General features: G+C 44.2%; 1 protein-coding gene across 1 annotated transcript in view; it reads left to right on the top strand.

Annotated features, from left to right (window-relative positions):
- Positions 1 to 16,348, top strand: part of TLL1 (tolloid like 1) — a 92,562-nt gene extending 76,214 nt beyond the window's left edge. Inside the window, exons 19-22 of the mRNA XM_045552648.1 lie at positions 1,014 to 1,141; positions 5,207 to 5,420; positions 11,822 to 12,072; positions 13,263 to 16,348. Of these exons, the coding sequence (XP_045408604.1) occupies positions 1,014 to 1,141; positions 5,207 to 5,420; positions 11,822 to 12,072; positions 13,263 to 13,397 (728 nt within the window). The 3' untranslated portion in view covers positions 13,398 to 16,348. The remainder of the gene's footprint in view (positions 1 to 1,013; positions 1,142 to 5,206; positions 5,421 to 11,821; positions 12,073 to 13,262) is intronic.
- The last annotated feature ends 291 nt before the right edge of the window (positions 16,349 to 16,639 follow it).

The raw sequence follows: 16,639 nt of genomic DNA, 5'->3' as shown, positions 1-16,639 counted from the left end.
TTTGTATTCCCCTGTGGCAAATTCACACCTCTCTGCAAACCCGGCACAGCTGAGGCAGAGCCAGTGTTAAGGACAGCAGCAGTGGCAGCAGCAGCTGCGTGTTCGCAGCAGGGTGACAGGTGTACTGTCCCCAGTAGATTGCTTGGAAAACCTTAGAAAAGTACAAATGTGCTTTAGAATACATAATATGTAACAAATAATCCCAGTATAAATAGGGATGTATAGGGTGTAGCTTCTTAAGGTATATGGAATGAACACAGCCTGAGGATATTAAATATTTTTGAAATCTGATATTAACAATGTGGAATGGTCTTGTCTAAAATGAGGTTATTTTAGTTGTGAAAGAAACTAAAAAACTTATGCTAACTGAGTGAGATATTCTTTGAAGTTAGTTCAGAAGCTACCCCGAAGGCTAGTAGCTGTTCGCTTATTTTTCCTTTAGTGCTACCTTTTGCTTTAATGAAATTAGGGCTAGTTTGTCTTAGCAGCTAAAATTGTGACTGATGTATTCAAATGTATACTTAGCTAAGGGAGACAGCAAATGTAGATACATGATTCATAGAGTTCCTTAATGGTGTTAATTAGCTGTAAATGATGTTTCCGTGAATAGGAATAAAAAAGAACTGAAAATGGCATGGCCCACTGATTTTTTCTTTTTTTTATGGCATTCCATTAAACACTTCGCACATACCCAGTGCTGACATTCTTGGTTGTCAGTATACATTGCTCTGCTAGAGTCTGAGCCACAGATCCTGCAGTGTGAAGCAGGAGCTCATTTTCCTTCAGGCGTTTATCTGATTCGTGGTAGACACTAAATTTCAGGTGGGGCAGCCACAGACGTAGCTTGGTGATGGTCAGCCGAGTGTTTCCCAAGTGCAAAAACATGGTGGCAGAGACGGGGTGATGATCGCTGGTGTTGGGGGATCTTTCGGGGGACAGGGGCACACGGGCTGCGTGCCCCTGGCCTGGCCCCGCGTGGGTCTGCACTGACTGTGTCCTGGTTCTTGGCGCAGCTGAGTGTGAGCAGAGGATCCACAGCCCCAGTGGCCTCATCACCAGCCCCAACTGGCCGGACAAGTACCCGAGCAGGAAGGAGTGCACCTGGGACCTCAGCGCCACCCCTGGCCACCGCGTCAGACTGGTACGTGAGCGCGGCCTCTCCCGTCCCTTGAGCTGACTGCCCATCTGTCGTGCACTCAGAAATATTAGAAAAGGAGTGTTTGTTCAGTTGACTTGAGCCGGCAGATGGCTGGAGGAGGTTTCCCTCTCGTGCTATCTGTCCTGCCCACACCAAACAGACCCTTGGTTTCCTGGGTCGAGGTGACACTGCACTGCCCTCCTGATTTTCTCATCCTGGAGCCCTTTTTGTGTTCTTCTGAGACAATGTCTCATTCTGTGGGCCCAGGTGCAGCGCAATGGTGTCATCACAGCTCACTGCAGCCTCAAAGTCCTGGGCTCAAGCCATCCTCCTGCCTCGGCCTCCTGAGTAGCTATTTTTAGTAGAGACGGGGTCTCGCTCTTGCTCAGGCTAGTCTTGAACTCCTGGGCTCAAGCGATCTTCCCACCTTGATCTCCCCAAGTGCTGGGGCTCCCAGCATGAGCCACCACGCCAGGCAGATCCTGGATGCTTTGAAAGGAGTTAGCAAAGTCACTGCAAACAGGAGGCTGTACCTCCCAGCATGTTACTGGTAATGATGTTTCCAAATGTGGAAAATAAATGAAGTAACAAAAGAAAAATCGGAAATTTAGCTAGACAGTAATAGAATAATAATTCACTTAACACATTAACTGCCATGTGAGTTGTATTTAACTCACGCTAGTTTTGGCCCGGGGCCTCATGAAGTGTATGTAACTGACATGTCTCTTCACCTTGGGAGCTGCATGAATCATCTTTCAAGTTGCATATAACACACAGAAAACAATAAAAAATAACAATTTTTTCATTAAATTAGAAAGGATCATTTTGTTTTTGAAGTTTTTATTCTATTTTTGTAATAACACACGGTGGCCCCACGCAAAAAATGTTTTTCCCTTGTGGTAGACGGTGTGTTAAACACAGCAGCGTATATTCTGCTGGGGGCACCAGGTCTGTGTGCCTCAGACACAGAGCATGCATGTTTCTCATAACAAAATCCATCTTGGCCTGTGGTTTGTGGAATATCATTCGTGTTTTGTGTGACGCGTTGCCCTCTGCAGAGGGACTCCGGTGTCCTCAGGTGCCCCACGTTTCGCTTTGCACGAGTGACTCCCGTGTGAGCGTGACGTGGGCCATCCGCCCGCGTTCTGAGTCCTGCCCGGTGGCCTGGTCGTTTGATCGCGAGTGTCAAATCTCATTCCGGGCTACAGGGTGCTCGGAGAGTATGATCTAAGGAAACGATGCAGGACTGCAGACTTTCTAACAGTCGGCTGCAGTGTGCTGTGCTCAGCAGCAGGAAGCAAAGCGGCTGCCAGGCCCGGACCCGCAGCTCTCGGCGAAGGGTGACGTCCTCTGCAGGGTGAGAGTCTGGTTCCGGCTCAGGGCCGCTCTTGGGACCAGTCCAGCCGTGAAGCTATTTTTAAAATTTTCTGTTTGGACCCTCATCTCCAGTGAATCTTTTCTTTTTGGTCAACAAAGAGGTCTTGTCGCTACACAGCTTTATAATAAAATCAGAGACAGCCGCCAGGCCATTCCTGTTCCCAGCACGGAGCTGCCTGCAGCCGTCAGACTTGCGAGAGACGTTCCAGGCAGAGACGTCACTCACGTCGGCCACTGCCGAGATGCGAGAGGACAGCGCCGGTCACAGTCCTGTCTGGGGTCCGGGCTGAGCAAAGGTCAGCGCTGCCCTGAGCCCGCGGCTGCAGCGTGGAGCCACGTTCCGTTGTGGTCGGCAGTGCAGGCGGCCAGGGGAGCTGGGAAAACAGGTTTCAGTGAGGACATTTCTTTGTGCAGATCAGAAATCTGTTTGGTATCATGTTCCTTATCTCTGAAGAACTTCCTTCTGTAATGTGTCCAGCGTAGGTCTGTCAGCACTTTTGAAAGACATTTTCATGTACACAGAATTCTAGGATGGAATTCTCTTTCTGCATTTGAAACACCTGACTCTGCTGCTTTCTGCCTTTTATAGATTCTTATAATTCTGATGTAAATCTTATCTTTATTTCTGTGTAAGTAATGATTCTTTTTCTATGGAGTGTTGAAGCACAGTCCAAAACCAAATATTAACAAAAAAAGACCCAATGGTGTCTGTCTGGTGGTCCAGTGCTGGGATCCTCTACAGCTTCCTGAAACCTGGTCAATCCATGACAGCGATGTCTACTGCAGCCAACTGGATGAAATGATGAGGATGCTTGAGATTAAGCTGCTGAGATTGGTCAACAGAGACAGGTCAATCCTCTTGCAAGAAAATGCTCAACCCCATGTCGCACAAACAATCCTGCCCAAACTACAGAGGCTGGACTTGGAAACTCTGTCACCCCCCATATTCACCAGACCTTGTACCAACTGACTACCACTTCTTCCAGGCTTTGGACCACTTCTTGCAAGGAAAAATATTCAATTCTCAACAAGCTTTGGAAAACACCTTTTGCAATTTCATTGCTACTCGCTCTCCAGGCTTCTTCGCTGCTGGTATAAATAAGTTACTGTTAAGATGGCAACACTGTGTTGATAGCTTAGGCGCACACTTTAATTTCTGCTTCTTGTTTGAGATATAATAAACTACACTTTTGATTCGAAGTTGGACATCTCATATTTAATGACCTAATACTTTAGAACATCATTGTACCCCCTTCTTTCTTAGAATTTCCTCTTCCACACAGTAGGTTTCCTGCTCTTCATGTCTATAGATGTGGACTGTGAATCACAGTCAACAGAGGTAGTTACTCCACACACAGTGGTTCTCAGATATTATTTTACTGAAACGGTATTTTTCCTTTTGAAATAAAATTATTATTGTAATTCAGAAACTTGGTTTCATATTTAATAAAGAACTCTGTGTGCAGTTAAACCAATGTTCTCTTAGTGGTTTCTTATCCATTGTAGCTGATATTAGGAATGTGTGTGTACACAGTGGGCAACAAAAGCTGCATCTCACGGGAGGTGAAAGTGAGAAGTTTGGTCGACCACGTCCGTGGCATTTCATACTTGAGGGTGGTGGTAGCAGGAGAGAGGGGGTCGGGCAGACGCACGGACAGATTCATCCACCGAGCCCTCCACATTTCTTCATATTTACTTTCTTTATAATTCTTTAGCTCTGTAGACTTAAGTAGGAATGTCATGTACAATAGTTTTTCTGCGGAAAGGAAAGAGCTTTCCCTTTCTTTCAGTGCATGATAACTTTTCTGGGAAAAGAAAAGAGACTTAATTGGCTAGAGTCAATGACCTGTAATTTCTGGAATTAGTAATAGTTGAACAATGTTATTTTCAGTTCATCTCAATTAAACTTTCCTTTGTGATCTTTAATTTGTTACATATTTAACAAATTTTTATTTTAAATTTGCTGAGACTCACACATAAAAATTACCACACAGGTAAATTAGCATGATTTCTAAATGGCGTAAACAAGAGCACAGCAGCCAAACTTTCCAAGGCGGCGAATAGTAAAGTGAGCCCACTCTCTAGCTGAAAAGTAAATTAAAAACACTCTAGCCTCACTTCATACTAGTATTTTCTAATCAAGTGGTTCATAAGAGCTAAATAAATAAATCTACAGTGAAAATCATTTCTGTTTTAGTTACTCTATGAGGATCGATTGCATTTAAGTTTTGTGGAAATGCAATAATCACTTTGTGAAGTTTTCTTCTTAGTCTGCGTGCCCAAGGTAGGATGGTGATCTGTAGTTCATCATCGTCAAGCCCACAAAGAATCAGCCGTGTCATTTGATTGCTGAAGATATTCTGATGGATCCTTTGGGTTCAATTCAAAATAAGATACCGTTTTGTTATTATAATGTTCAAATTCTGTATAGACTTAGTTGCAATAGTAGCATCAGTTGCAATAGCCGAATAGTAGAATTTCAGGTGAAGCTTTTACATTGTTTTCCTCGTCATATTTTTTCCGGAGATGACACATTCTACAGATTTCACGCCCCTCTCGGTACTGCAGTGTATGGATTAGACCATTTGAAGCCCTGAACACATTTTATTTATGTACATTTCTGCCCCAAAGAAAGGAATGCATTTTGAGTGATTTGTGGTTTTTAACTTTTTCTTTCTTTTTTTAAAACAGGCTTTTAGTGAGTTTGAGATCGAGCAGCACCAGGAGTGCGCCTATGACCACTTGGAAGTGTTTGATGGAGAAACAGAGAAGTCGCCAATTCTTGGACGGCTGTGCGGCAGCAAGATCCCGGACCCTCTGGTGGCTTCCGGAAACAGAATGTTTGTGCGGTTTGTTTCCGACGCCTCTGTTCAGAGAAAAGGCTTCCAAGCCACACATTCCACAGGTCAGCACGTGAGGGTCACGCTTCTCTTTTCTGACTAAAATCCAGGTCTCTCTTCTGGTGAAGGTATCTGGTTCCGTAACAGGATTGTAAATAAATCCCCGAGGCTGGCAGGTGAAATCTCCCTGAAGCACTGCGGGAAGCACCTGCAGAGCCACATGGCATCCTGCCTAACACCCTGCACCCCTGGGCGTTTAGGAAAGACCCGGTAGTCGTAGTCTGACTTGGGATGGGTGCAGTGCAGTCAGGGAAAACCGTCCCTACGTGTTGGTGTGACCGCAGGTCATGCCAGCTTTGGCAGTTTGACTCACACGCCATACGTCTCATGCAGAAATCTCTAGCTCGGTACTAAAAACTTACGTTTCATCTAACAACCTACCTGGTCAGTTAACTTTTGTAGTAATATATATTTGTAAATAAGTCTGGGATTTATCTGTTTGAGAGAACCGGATTTTTTTTTCTTACTTTTATTTGGTATGCAATAAGTATTTTTTTCCCCAATCCTAATCTCTAATTTTTCTTCCATAGATTTCACCTGTTCTGAGAATATTTAAGAAGCAAAATTTAATTTAGAAAAATATAAAACATTTTAGGACAAAATGCAGAATAAAATTATTTATAATTTGGAGCCAATTTAATGATATGTTCCATATAATGTTTAGAGAATGTCCATTTTTCATTCAGCTAAAAAAAAAATCAGCTAATTGTAGCTGTTTGCTCAAGTCATTTAGCTTATGGTGACACCTGGTGGCCTTAGTGATGCACAGACACTTGCTAGACTGAGGGTGTCTTGCAAATCCACCCATGAAATAGTTACAGTGTATGTTTTTTGTCGTGGTTTCCTGCTGATTGTTTTGGTTTTTTTCTTTGACTTTGTTATGGAGATCAGAATTTTAAGTAACCGATTGTCCAATATTATTTTTCACTCTAGTATATTTTATTATGGGCATTAGATTTATATCAAAGTCTGTGAGAAAGTAGATAGTAATTGTCAGGATAGTGATCTGATTTTTACTAGTAATGCCTGTACTTCTATAAATTATACACATTAATTGTTTCTCACAATCAATATGAACATAAATATTACAGTTTGAGAAAAATCTTGCATGGACCATAAAAATTTCATACTAATGAGAGACTTTTTTCAGACATTTGTCATTTACTATTTAAATGTTTGCCTGATGACTTTTCAAACATTGGAGGGGTGGAAAAATCAAATCCTATGACTTCATCAGTATTTTCTGATAGCACAGAATTCACGGCATATTTGTTTACTATTCGGGCTATCACAGGTTCCAAGAATGCCGTGTGAAATGTGCTGTCAGAACTTTTCAAATAGCTGATGATATAGTATTCTAAAATTACCTACCTCTAATTTTTTCTTTTTTAGTTTTATAAAAATGTACTTCTGTAATGTCTCTTTTTGTCCTTTGTAAGTGGGAGGACTGAGAGTATGTGCCGTGTGCCAGTCCATCTGGGTTCCTGGCACGAGTAGGTGTGCCTTACCTGGCAGGGAACCCTGGAGAAGACTTTCCTTTGGATCTCAGTTTTCTCACCTGTGAAATAATAATATCAAGGTGACTCACAGCTGTAAAACTCCACGGCTCCCTAATGTGGTTGACTTCCCCCCATGCACCCCATTTTCAGGGTTTATATTTTGATGAAGATTCCGTCGCTAGGATCTAATTATGTCGTAGTTACGTTGTGTTGAGGTCCAGTGGTACAGATGGCACTCGGGTTTCAGGTGTGCGAGCACACACACACACACACACACACGCACACATACTCTTTACATACACTGAATCCTCAGGAGAACTGTATGAGACAGATATTTTCATCTTCATTTGTGACGTTTTCTAAAATAGTGTCAAAGCCTGGATTTTATCCTAATTCTGTCTCCACAGCTAATGTACTTTCCACTATAGTATATTTTCTCAATGTACAACCTTTGGGAGGAAAACCAGTGCAAACCTGTATCACCACTGGGAGGAGCAGGCAAAGCTGCATTGCTTCCTCATGTAAGTCTTAAGCAAATCTTCTGTTCAAAACATATAGCTGATGAGACTCATTTCATTTCCCCGTTCAGTTCACATCCACTCACAGACCCGCGTGAGAGCCCCAGTCCCATTTTATTAGGCAACTTGCACTTTGGATGTTGTTTAATTCCATCCTGATGTGAGGAAATTGAGCTAAAAACTTCAATGGCAACCAAAGTAGCACAAGAAGTTAGTGACAGTTAAAATTAGAGGCCTGGCTTTCCTCTTGTGAATATTTTTTACATTATTTGTTTGTTTTTTCTGTTATGTATTAATACAAATTTTTGCTCTCACTTAGTCAGCTATTTTGGAATTTTTATGGGTAGATTTATTTTCTACTGTCACTTTCTGTGATAGTGGCCATACACGCTGGAATATTCCCAGCCACCGTCTGCTGTTTGTCTCCAAAGCATTCTCTCTAACAAGTTCACTTATTCTACAGCCTTTCATCAAATAATTATTTGGCGTCTGCTTGGGTAGACAGCGTGAATTTGTGGAAATTATGGGACAATAGAAGGAAGTCCTGCCTGTTGGCAGCTTACACTCCGCAAGTTAAACTTCCGATTTTCAGTTCATCTTTCAGTTTCTGCTGACGAGACAGCCCAGTCCACAGCCCAGCCTGCCAGCTGTCACTGCACCCACAGAGCGTTTATTCTAGAATGTGGGCGACCATCTTTGACAGGCCCTCAAGTACACACCTTAGTTTGCTTAAGTAAATTTATATTTCTGTATACAGCTTCAAATTTATCCATAAGAAAAATTTCTAATGCTGTGAATTTTAAAACCAGCTGATGAGAAATATTGCTGCCATGGATTTATGGCTGTTTTTTGCAATACTCTCCAAGTTCCGGAAAGTGGATTTTATTGGAAAGAGTCCTTTTGTTCTTCTGACAGTTGGTCCAAATTCTAAATCCAAATGTATTTTAATCAGGTAACAAATAATATTACTCCTGCCTTAAATAAATTAAGTGAAGGAAGCAAATCTTTTAGTAAAAACCCTGTGTCTGCTCCCAGAGGATGTGGCTATAAAGCAGACAGAAAGGAGAAACACGGAGAGAAAATAATTTAAAACCATGACGTCATCCCTTGGCCTCAGGCCTGCTGTTCTGGAGTGGGAAGCAACCTGCTATTTGTCAGTGACATTTAATAATCAGATAATATATTATTAAACTCTCAGACAGGAAATTGTTTTGATCTAAATCAATTAAACTTGAATGCCCTGCTAAAAGCATTTATAGTTCCAATTGCAGGAGCTCTCCTGGAACTTAATACTTTACCAGGAAACAAACAAACAAACGCGTCTTTCTGAATCACGGCAGAGACCACTCCAGGCTTCTCCCCTCCCGCCGTCTGTCTGGTTCAGCCTCACTTTACCATCCCCGACTCGCGTGAGCTGCCTGGCCCCCGATGCAGGGCCTCAGACAGCTGACGAACCACAGTGTTGGGGACACACTATGTAACTGGCTTTATGTTTTTCTGACTTCATAGATGAATAGGCATATTTGCTGAAAATGTCTTTATTTAAAAGTCATCTTTTTTTTCCAGTTTATTGTATTTTATTTTTTGCTGTTGTTCATGGAAGCTTTATTCATAATAGCCCCAAATTAGCATCAATTTAAATGTCCACCAACAAGAGAATGGATAAAGAAAATTGTGATATATTTATACAGGAATATACCTTGGGATATAACATACACTGGAAATACCACACTGCTATTACAGAGCAGTGAGAAAATGTAACTGTTGTTGAACACAACACCCCGGATGAGTCCCACAGACATGATGAGGAAAGGAAGCACAAAATAATGTGTCCAAGTGACCTGTAAGTGACACGGTTCAAATGGCCCTGAGGGTTCTCAGAAACACCCGGAAACACCTGCCCTCTGGCTGCCTGTGATTTTACACTCCTGGAACTTCTCCCAGGGCATATTAAAATCACATCTTTTGTGCATATAATGTTCAAAGGTTCATCCTCCGAAAATTCATCCTGTGGGCTAAATTCTCTTGTGTTTCTTTCATGGTTGGAGCATGAGTCTAGATTTATTGGTTTGAGCCCTGATCGTGGGAACAGGGTGTGCCCCAAAGCTGGTCAGCGAAGACGGAACTTTGTGCGGCAGTTTGTCCTTATGCACAGTTTAAGGCATTTGTTCTTACTTGTAGGCTACATTTCTAGAAGTTTTTAATAAAATAAAATAATGACACCTTTCTGAGACTGTCAGATTCCCAAAGCCTCTGTGAGTCTCTCTTCCTCTTTTAGCTTCAGTCCCCTGACGCTTGCTCCGGGGCTGGCAGAGGCCACCGTCTCCGGGTCCTTGTCCCTGTGACACAGGCACGCAGACGGCAGGAAATGAAACAGATCGGCTGATTCTCAGACTCTGAGAACAGGCAGAACTTTTTAAAATCTGTAAATGAGATGACACAGGTTTCCATATTTATATATTGAATTCAGAAATATTTTTCACAAAATATTTTACTGGCCTTCAAAAACAGAGCTTTCCCTGCCGCAAGCAGATTAATAGTATTTTAAATTGTTGTTCAAGTTTCCTGGTGTTTTCGTTTCACACCTGAGCGGATCACAGAGTGCAGGTGATGGATTTGGATGTTCTCAGTAGTAGCAGCAATAACAGCAGCTTAAACTTAGGTGGCGTTTGCTGTGCTGGCACCCGTCGACGTTTTGCCTGCGCTTCATCCAGACCCCGTAATGTGAGCACTGGTGCGATTCGCATTCTAGAGACGAAGTTGTGGGACTGAGTCCTCCAGCTGGGGAAGAGCAGAGCTGGACTCGGGTCTGTCGCAGAGAGAGGGCGGTGATTCTTGGAGTTGCAGGGATGAGACAAGTGCCGTGTGGGAAAGGATGCTCGGCGTCCAGTCTGTGGGACTTGGGAGACGAAATCGCAAGTCGCTATTTCCGGCTTTGGGGGTGTGTCCCCATGTGTGCGCCGTGGAAACAGTGTCACCTGTGCCAGGAGCTTGTGAGATTCCCACCTACCAGGGCACGCTGAGGTTCGCCGTGTGGCACAGCCCTGCGGGAGGCCGTCCTTGTGGTTGGAACCTGAGTGGAAGCTCGTGCGTGTGTCGGTCTGCACAAGGGTCTGCGCACGTGCGCTTGTCCCTGACAAGCCTGTGGGTTTGGCTGAGCCCACGTGTGTTCCTACGCGCCTGAATGGGGCTCCAGGCCTGGGAATTCAGAAATAGTGTTATTTAAAATCACCAAGCCGCATTACAGGTAAACCGTACACAAACCTGAAAAATCCCAGTGAGAGCCTCGCTGCCTAACCACCTTCATTCACTAAGGACTGTGGCTCACAGACGACAGTGACAGTGTCACAGCTGTGCTTCCCCAGCTCTTACCACACTGGCGTGTCCCTGGGACTTCTTCATTTTAGCCCTGAAATTCCTCTTCCCAGGAGACCACGAGTCCTCGGCAGACAGCGACAGAAAGAAACTGACTCTCTCCTGACACTCTCCACGTCCCATTCTTTACCCTGGACTTGCAGGAGGGCGTGACCGGCTGTCCCCGTGGGCGTGGCTCTCCCCGTGGGCGTGACCGGCTCTCCCCGTGGGCGTGACTATCCCCTTGGGCGTGGTGGGCTCTCCCCGTGGGCGTGGTCGGCTCTCCCCATGGGCGTGGTCGGCTCTCCCCATGGGCGTGGCTCTCCCCGTGGGCGTGGTCGGCTCTCCCCGTGGGCGTGGCTCGGCTCCGCTCAGCTCTCTCTGTCTTTTGAATATCCAGTCAGTTACAATCTGGGGGTTCTGACCACAAAGGGTTCCTGAGAAATTTTTTTGAAACTCTTTATTATCTAAATTATACTAGCAGTAAGTTTTTTCCCTGCAATAACTGGCAGGGCACATGCTTATCAATATATGAGATAAAGAGCATTTAAAATTTTTAATTATAACAAACCACACATACTACAATTGGGTAGGTTCTGGAATTACAAAGATAATTATAATCAAAGCTGTGTGTCTATTTTTCCTGATCAAGTTAGCTAAATATTTCTACCTAAGTAAAATGGTATTGCTCTGCATATTCTATTGTTAATGGGGAAAACCCAAACTGTAAAATAATTGAAAGAGGTTTATCCTGAGCCGACATGACTGACCGCAGCCCGGGAAGACACAACACCAAGAGGCTGTGTGTGTAAGTGATCCCGAGACAGTCCGGCTGCGGCTTGATTTGACGCATTTCAGGGCAGGAACTGCGGGTGAGATCGTGTCAGTGCGTGGAAGGGGCACGTCGGCTCAGCCAGAAGAGGCGGGTGTCTTGGAGAGGGACAGGCGGCCGCGGGGGGTCGGGCTGCGCTGAAACTGCGGGTGGACCCTCCGCAGCTCGCTGAGCTCACTCGTTCCTCTTTCCGCCCTGCGCAGAGTGTGGCGGCCGACTGAGGGCGGAGCCGAAGCCCAGGGACCTGTACTCCCACGCCCAGTTCGGCGACAACAACTACCCGGGACAGGCCGACTGCGAGTGGCTGCTGCTGTCGGAGCCGGGCGCCCGCCTGGCGCTGTCCTTCCAGACCTTCGAGGTGGAGGAGGAGGCCGACTGCGGCTACGACTACCTGCAGCTCTTCGACGGCCTCGACCCGACCGCCGTGGGGCTCGGTCGATTCTGCGGCTCTGGGGTAAGTACGCCGCGGACAGGACATCGTGCGTGATTCCAAATGCCTATCGATCCTTCATCCATCGATCGGTGTAGCATTTACAAGCTGGCAAAGCTTTTGCAAAAAAAAGTGACATAGTTTTATTAATGGCTTGACACAATGTAACACCTCGCTCTTTCCGTACCCCTCCCCTTCTCCGCCCCTAATTAGTTTGCCTGGTAGCGTCAGAGGAATCAGATGAATTCAGCAGTTATAATCCGTTTCCACATTCTAACATTCTATTGTGCAATGAATATTTAATGCTTATTAATATAAAATCAATATATTTAGACACATTCTCGTAAACATTTTGTCACCTTCCTAAATTAAAGCATAAAGGGAAAAAAATACTCACACCATTCTAGTTCACGTTCCCTTCTCAGCATGTGTAGTTGGTGGGGGTGGCTGGGTCACCCACGGGTACGTGGGCTCAGCCAGTGTTGCGGGAATGCCGTCCCATTGCAGAGTGTCACCGTGCAGGTGCAGGTGCCAGGTGCAAGCTAGAGGTCACCGTGAGAAACCAGAGAAGAAAAACTTAAGGTTTTCTCAATGCTTTTTCCCAGGACTCATTGTGTTAATACTGAATAGTTTTGTGAACACATAATTTGCTCTGAAGACATTATTCTCAATTTTCCAGATGTCCACTGGTGTCTGTTGCCTAAATAATACCACTGGACTCCGCCCAAACAGCAACTGAGGCCAAACAAAAAAGCTTCTTGGTGCTGAGATTATTAAAACAACAAATAATGGAAGTTTGGATTCTGGAAGAGGCTCTGCCTCAGAGCAGCTTCTGAAACAAATTTACTATCTTTTTACCCTCTTTGCAGCTCACTCTACCTATTTGTAAATCTAGAGAACTTGGCGTAAGGGTTGGGGGAGACACCAAGTTCTTAGCGAGGAAAGTGCCAGCACTTGGAAACAGACTGGTGTGTGTTCAGACCCCGGCGTCATCACGGACGAGCCGTGCGATCACTAGCGTCACTTTCTTCTCTGAGTCTCATTTTCTCACCTGTGAAATGAAGGAGTCAATTATATCTACTGTTCAAGGTTGTCGGGAGGATTGAGTTACGTTCCAGAGAAAAATATTCCCAAACATGCATTGCATTGAAGAAAAAGTGATTCATTCTGATGTTTATTTACTTTTTTTTTTTTTTTTTTTTTTGTCCCTTCAGCCACCAGAAGAGATCTATTCCATTGGGGATGCAGTTTTAATCCATTTTCACACTGATGACACAATCAACAAGAAGGGATTTCATATAAGATACAAAAGCGTAAGATATCCAGATACCACGCATACCAAAAAATAACACCAGGACCTCTGTGGGAACATGAAGCAATGTGCGTAATGCAGAGAAGACATATTTTTTTTAGAATGAAGGTGTCGGCACAAATGTTTTGTCTAGTGGGTTTGAACACAAGACAAGTGCAAGGCCAGAATTCTCTCTCCACGGAGAGGGGAGTTCCCAGCCCACCCTGGTCAGCGTCGCAGGGACATGTGAGCGCCCTGCCTGACAGCGTTGGTGGTGCTGGTGAAAGCGTCACACGCTTCCGGAAGACGCAGCGAGCTTTGGTTCACAGCCTGGAATGGATGCCTCGCAATTCAGACAGGGCAGTTTGGGAGCTGTGATCCTGCAGAGGGATCCTTTTGACAATTTTTCAAGATTTGGGGGCAGGAAATGATACTGCAGGTCATAAGCTGGAAAGCCCTCTCCTTGTGTCCTGGGTAACTGCTCTGACTGCGTGTCTCAGACCCAGAGGGGGTTGAAACGGGAACCATGGAGGGCGTTTTGTGCTTGGAACGTGTGCGTGTGTGTCTGGTGTTTGGAAACTGGAATATTTCAGCTTCGTTACTTTCACTTGCAGGCTGTTTAACCTCTCGGAAACACAAACGATCTTGACACCACTTCTTTGTACTTACTTTGTGATGAGTTTGAAATGTCAATAGTGTCTATTTTTGCAGTTAAACTCTAGACGTCATTTATTTAAGTACTGGAAAATGCCCGTTTAACTGGTGAGCTCAGTTCTTGCTGTGGAAGTGCTGTGTTTTCACACCCAGTCCAGGAAGCCCGTGAGGTCTCATGGAGCCTACGAGGACGCTCCCAGGAGGTGAGGGCAGGATTCTTCCGAACGACTGATGGGTGGTTCTCACGCATGTCACTGCTGCTGCTGTTATCCTTGTGTTTTCCTCTGGTTGTTGATCTGTTATTATTGTGGATGTTGTCACAGTTAATGTATTTTTTAAAAATGAAATCAAGTGGAAGTAGACCTTGTGAAAATTGAAAGATCTCTCTCTTTTTTTCCCCCCGGGGATTCAGTTTAAAAAAAAATGCAAAGTTGGAAAAAAGATTTGTGTCTGAAAGACTTCCTACGGTGCTATTCCATACACTTTTTTTTAAACAAGTTTTTGACCTTTGAGCCAACCACCTGTAGACAGTGAATGTCTGCCATGTCTGGCTGGCGGCACTTGAAACCTGGAGACCCGTTAATGTATCAAGAGTGTGTCATTGCAGGAGCAGCACTTGTCCTGCGGAGCAGCCACTTACGATGCCTTAGAACACTTGCACGGGGCCCAGCAAGTCCTGGAGACACCCGCTGGGAGGTGGAGCATGACCGTGTGTGCTAATTAACAGCCGGTGAGGAACACCCATATCCACGACTGAGACATTGGATACAAGTATGGTGACCCGGTTTTGTTGTAGACAATGTCAGTTCTGGATGGATTTTCTGCTTTCAAGGCTTGTGTACTTTTCATGTTAATGTGTGTATGTGTGAGATTGTCTGAGTGAGGGAGGCTGCAAGGGATGAAAAATAATGAGTGGTTGAAAGTAGAAATTCTGTGCCAGGTTCTGGTAGAATCCCATTCCAGACGGCACCTTCCTAGGTTTCATGGACGAGTGATGGGAACCTCTGCTTATTATCAGTCCCATAAAGAAGGGTTCTTCCCTTTAAGGAAACTGTTTTGGTATTTTTGGATGTAGATGCAGATTCTGTTACCTGTCCATGAACATTCCACATTTAATATAACTGGGTCTAGTCTTCGTTTTTACGAAAGTAAACTATACAGACAGATGTAGCTTATTTGTTTCTTCTCTCATTGTTGCTCTGAAAAAATCTTTCCTTGCATATAAATTGTGAAATGTAAATACATTTTTAAAACCAATGTTTTGATCTTACTGAATGTTACTTTGGAAAGTGTCACTGCTGCCTGCAACGTCCATGAGCCTGTCCGTGAAGCTGTTGTATTCCAGTAGCTTCTTCCATATGTTTCCACTAATCTCCAATGAGTCAAAATGTGTCAGGAGTGAGGAAGTGAGGAGAAGAAACACATGGACCCTGTCATGGTCTGCGCCCCCCAGCCATGTGCGAGGCGTGTGCATGGGCTCTGTACCCTCCAGGCCAGCCTCAGCACTGTCACGATGTTCTCATGCCATAGTTCAGGAACTGAGGCTCAGAGACGTTATCTTAACTTCCCCAGGGTCACAGTTAGACATTGAAACCCAGTTTGTCTGATAGCAAAGTCTGTGCTTGTTCTACAGAACGTAGTAGAATCAATCTCAGAGTATATAAATAGATTTTTTTATGATGAAACTTTTCCACGTAAAGTCGATTTTAGGGGTGACTTAACAGAAAAACCTTCAGGATGAACATTTTTTTTTTCCCCAGGAACAGCATGAGAATTAGAATAACAATGATAGTTATCTTTGAAAACCAGAATTAGTACTAGAAACTAAAAAGCAAACTGTAGTTTGGAGTTACTGTGGGCCTTCTGTTAAAATAAATATGTTAAATTATTTTCCCTGGTCTGGTCGGGCACTTGCAGTACCCTGTGCTGAGGAAGATTCCGGATGTCCCGATTGCCATCTGCTCAGGCCCCGGCGAGTGTGCCCAGCACCGCCGAGAAGTCAGGGAAGGTGTTTGCAGCACTCAGAGATGTCGTGACTTAGGTCTTCGCCGTGAACATTCACTTTTATTGTATCTCATGTCAGATATCAGTTTACTGCATATTATTTTTATATTAATACAACATTTGCCTTAAATGTGTTGTTAAATGAAAATACAGACAGCTTCGTTGTTGTTTTGTTAATATTTGTTACTGTTCCACTTCATTAAATTAAGTTTGTAAATTATTTTCAACCCCTACATCAATAGATTGGTTGTCTTTTTGTTTGCCGAAGTTCTAACTCTCATCTTTCTCGCTGACTATGCACAGAAAATAACTGTTCTCACTTGATTTTATTAAATTATTTTTAAAAATCAATTCTGAAAATCACTCTAGTTTATTGAAGAGATCCTGACTTGACATAGCTGTGCCAGACAAGTCAAGAGGTGGATGAGCGGCAGTGATTGCATTCACGAAGCCCTCCGATGTCCCGCGCCTGTGTCGGCTGCGCTTCTGCTACCTAGAAGTAATTTTAGCACATCCCAGTACCAGATTCCAATTCTGTTCAATGTTTTAAAAGATCATGGTCTCTTTTATTTGGTTTCTATCACTGCTGTAGATTTGGCAGGAAGCTTCAAATACCAAATTTAGTTCTGCAATATAGAAAAA

Source organism: Lemur catta, chromosome 5, assembly GCF_020740605.2.
Source record: "Lemur catta isolate mLemCat1 chromosome 5, mLemCat1.pri, whole genome shotgun sequence".
Taxonomy (NCBI): Eukaryota; Metazoa; Chordata; class Mammalia; order Primates; family Lemuridae; genus Lemur; species Lemur catta.
Note: the sequence above shows the minus strand (reverse complement) of the source record. Positions and strands in the feature narration are given on the sequence as shown.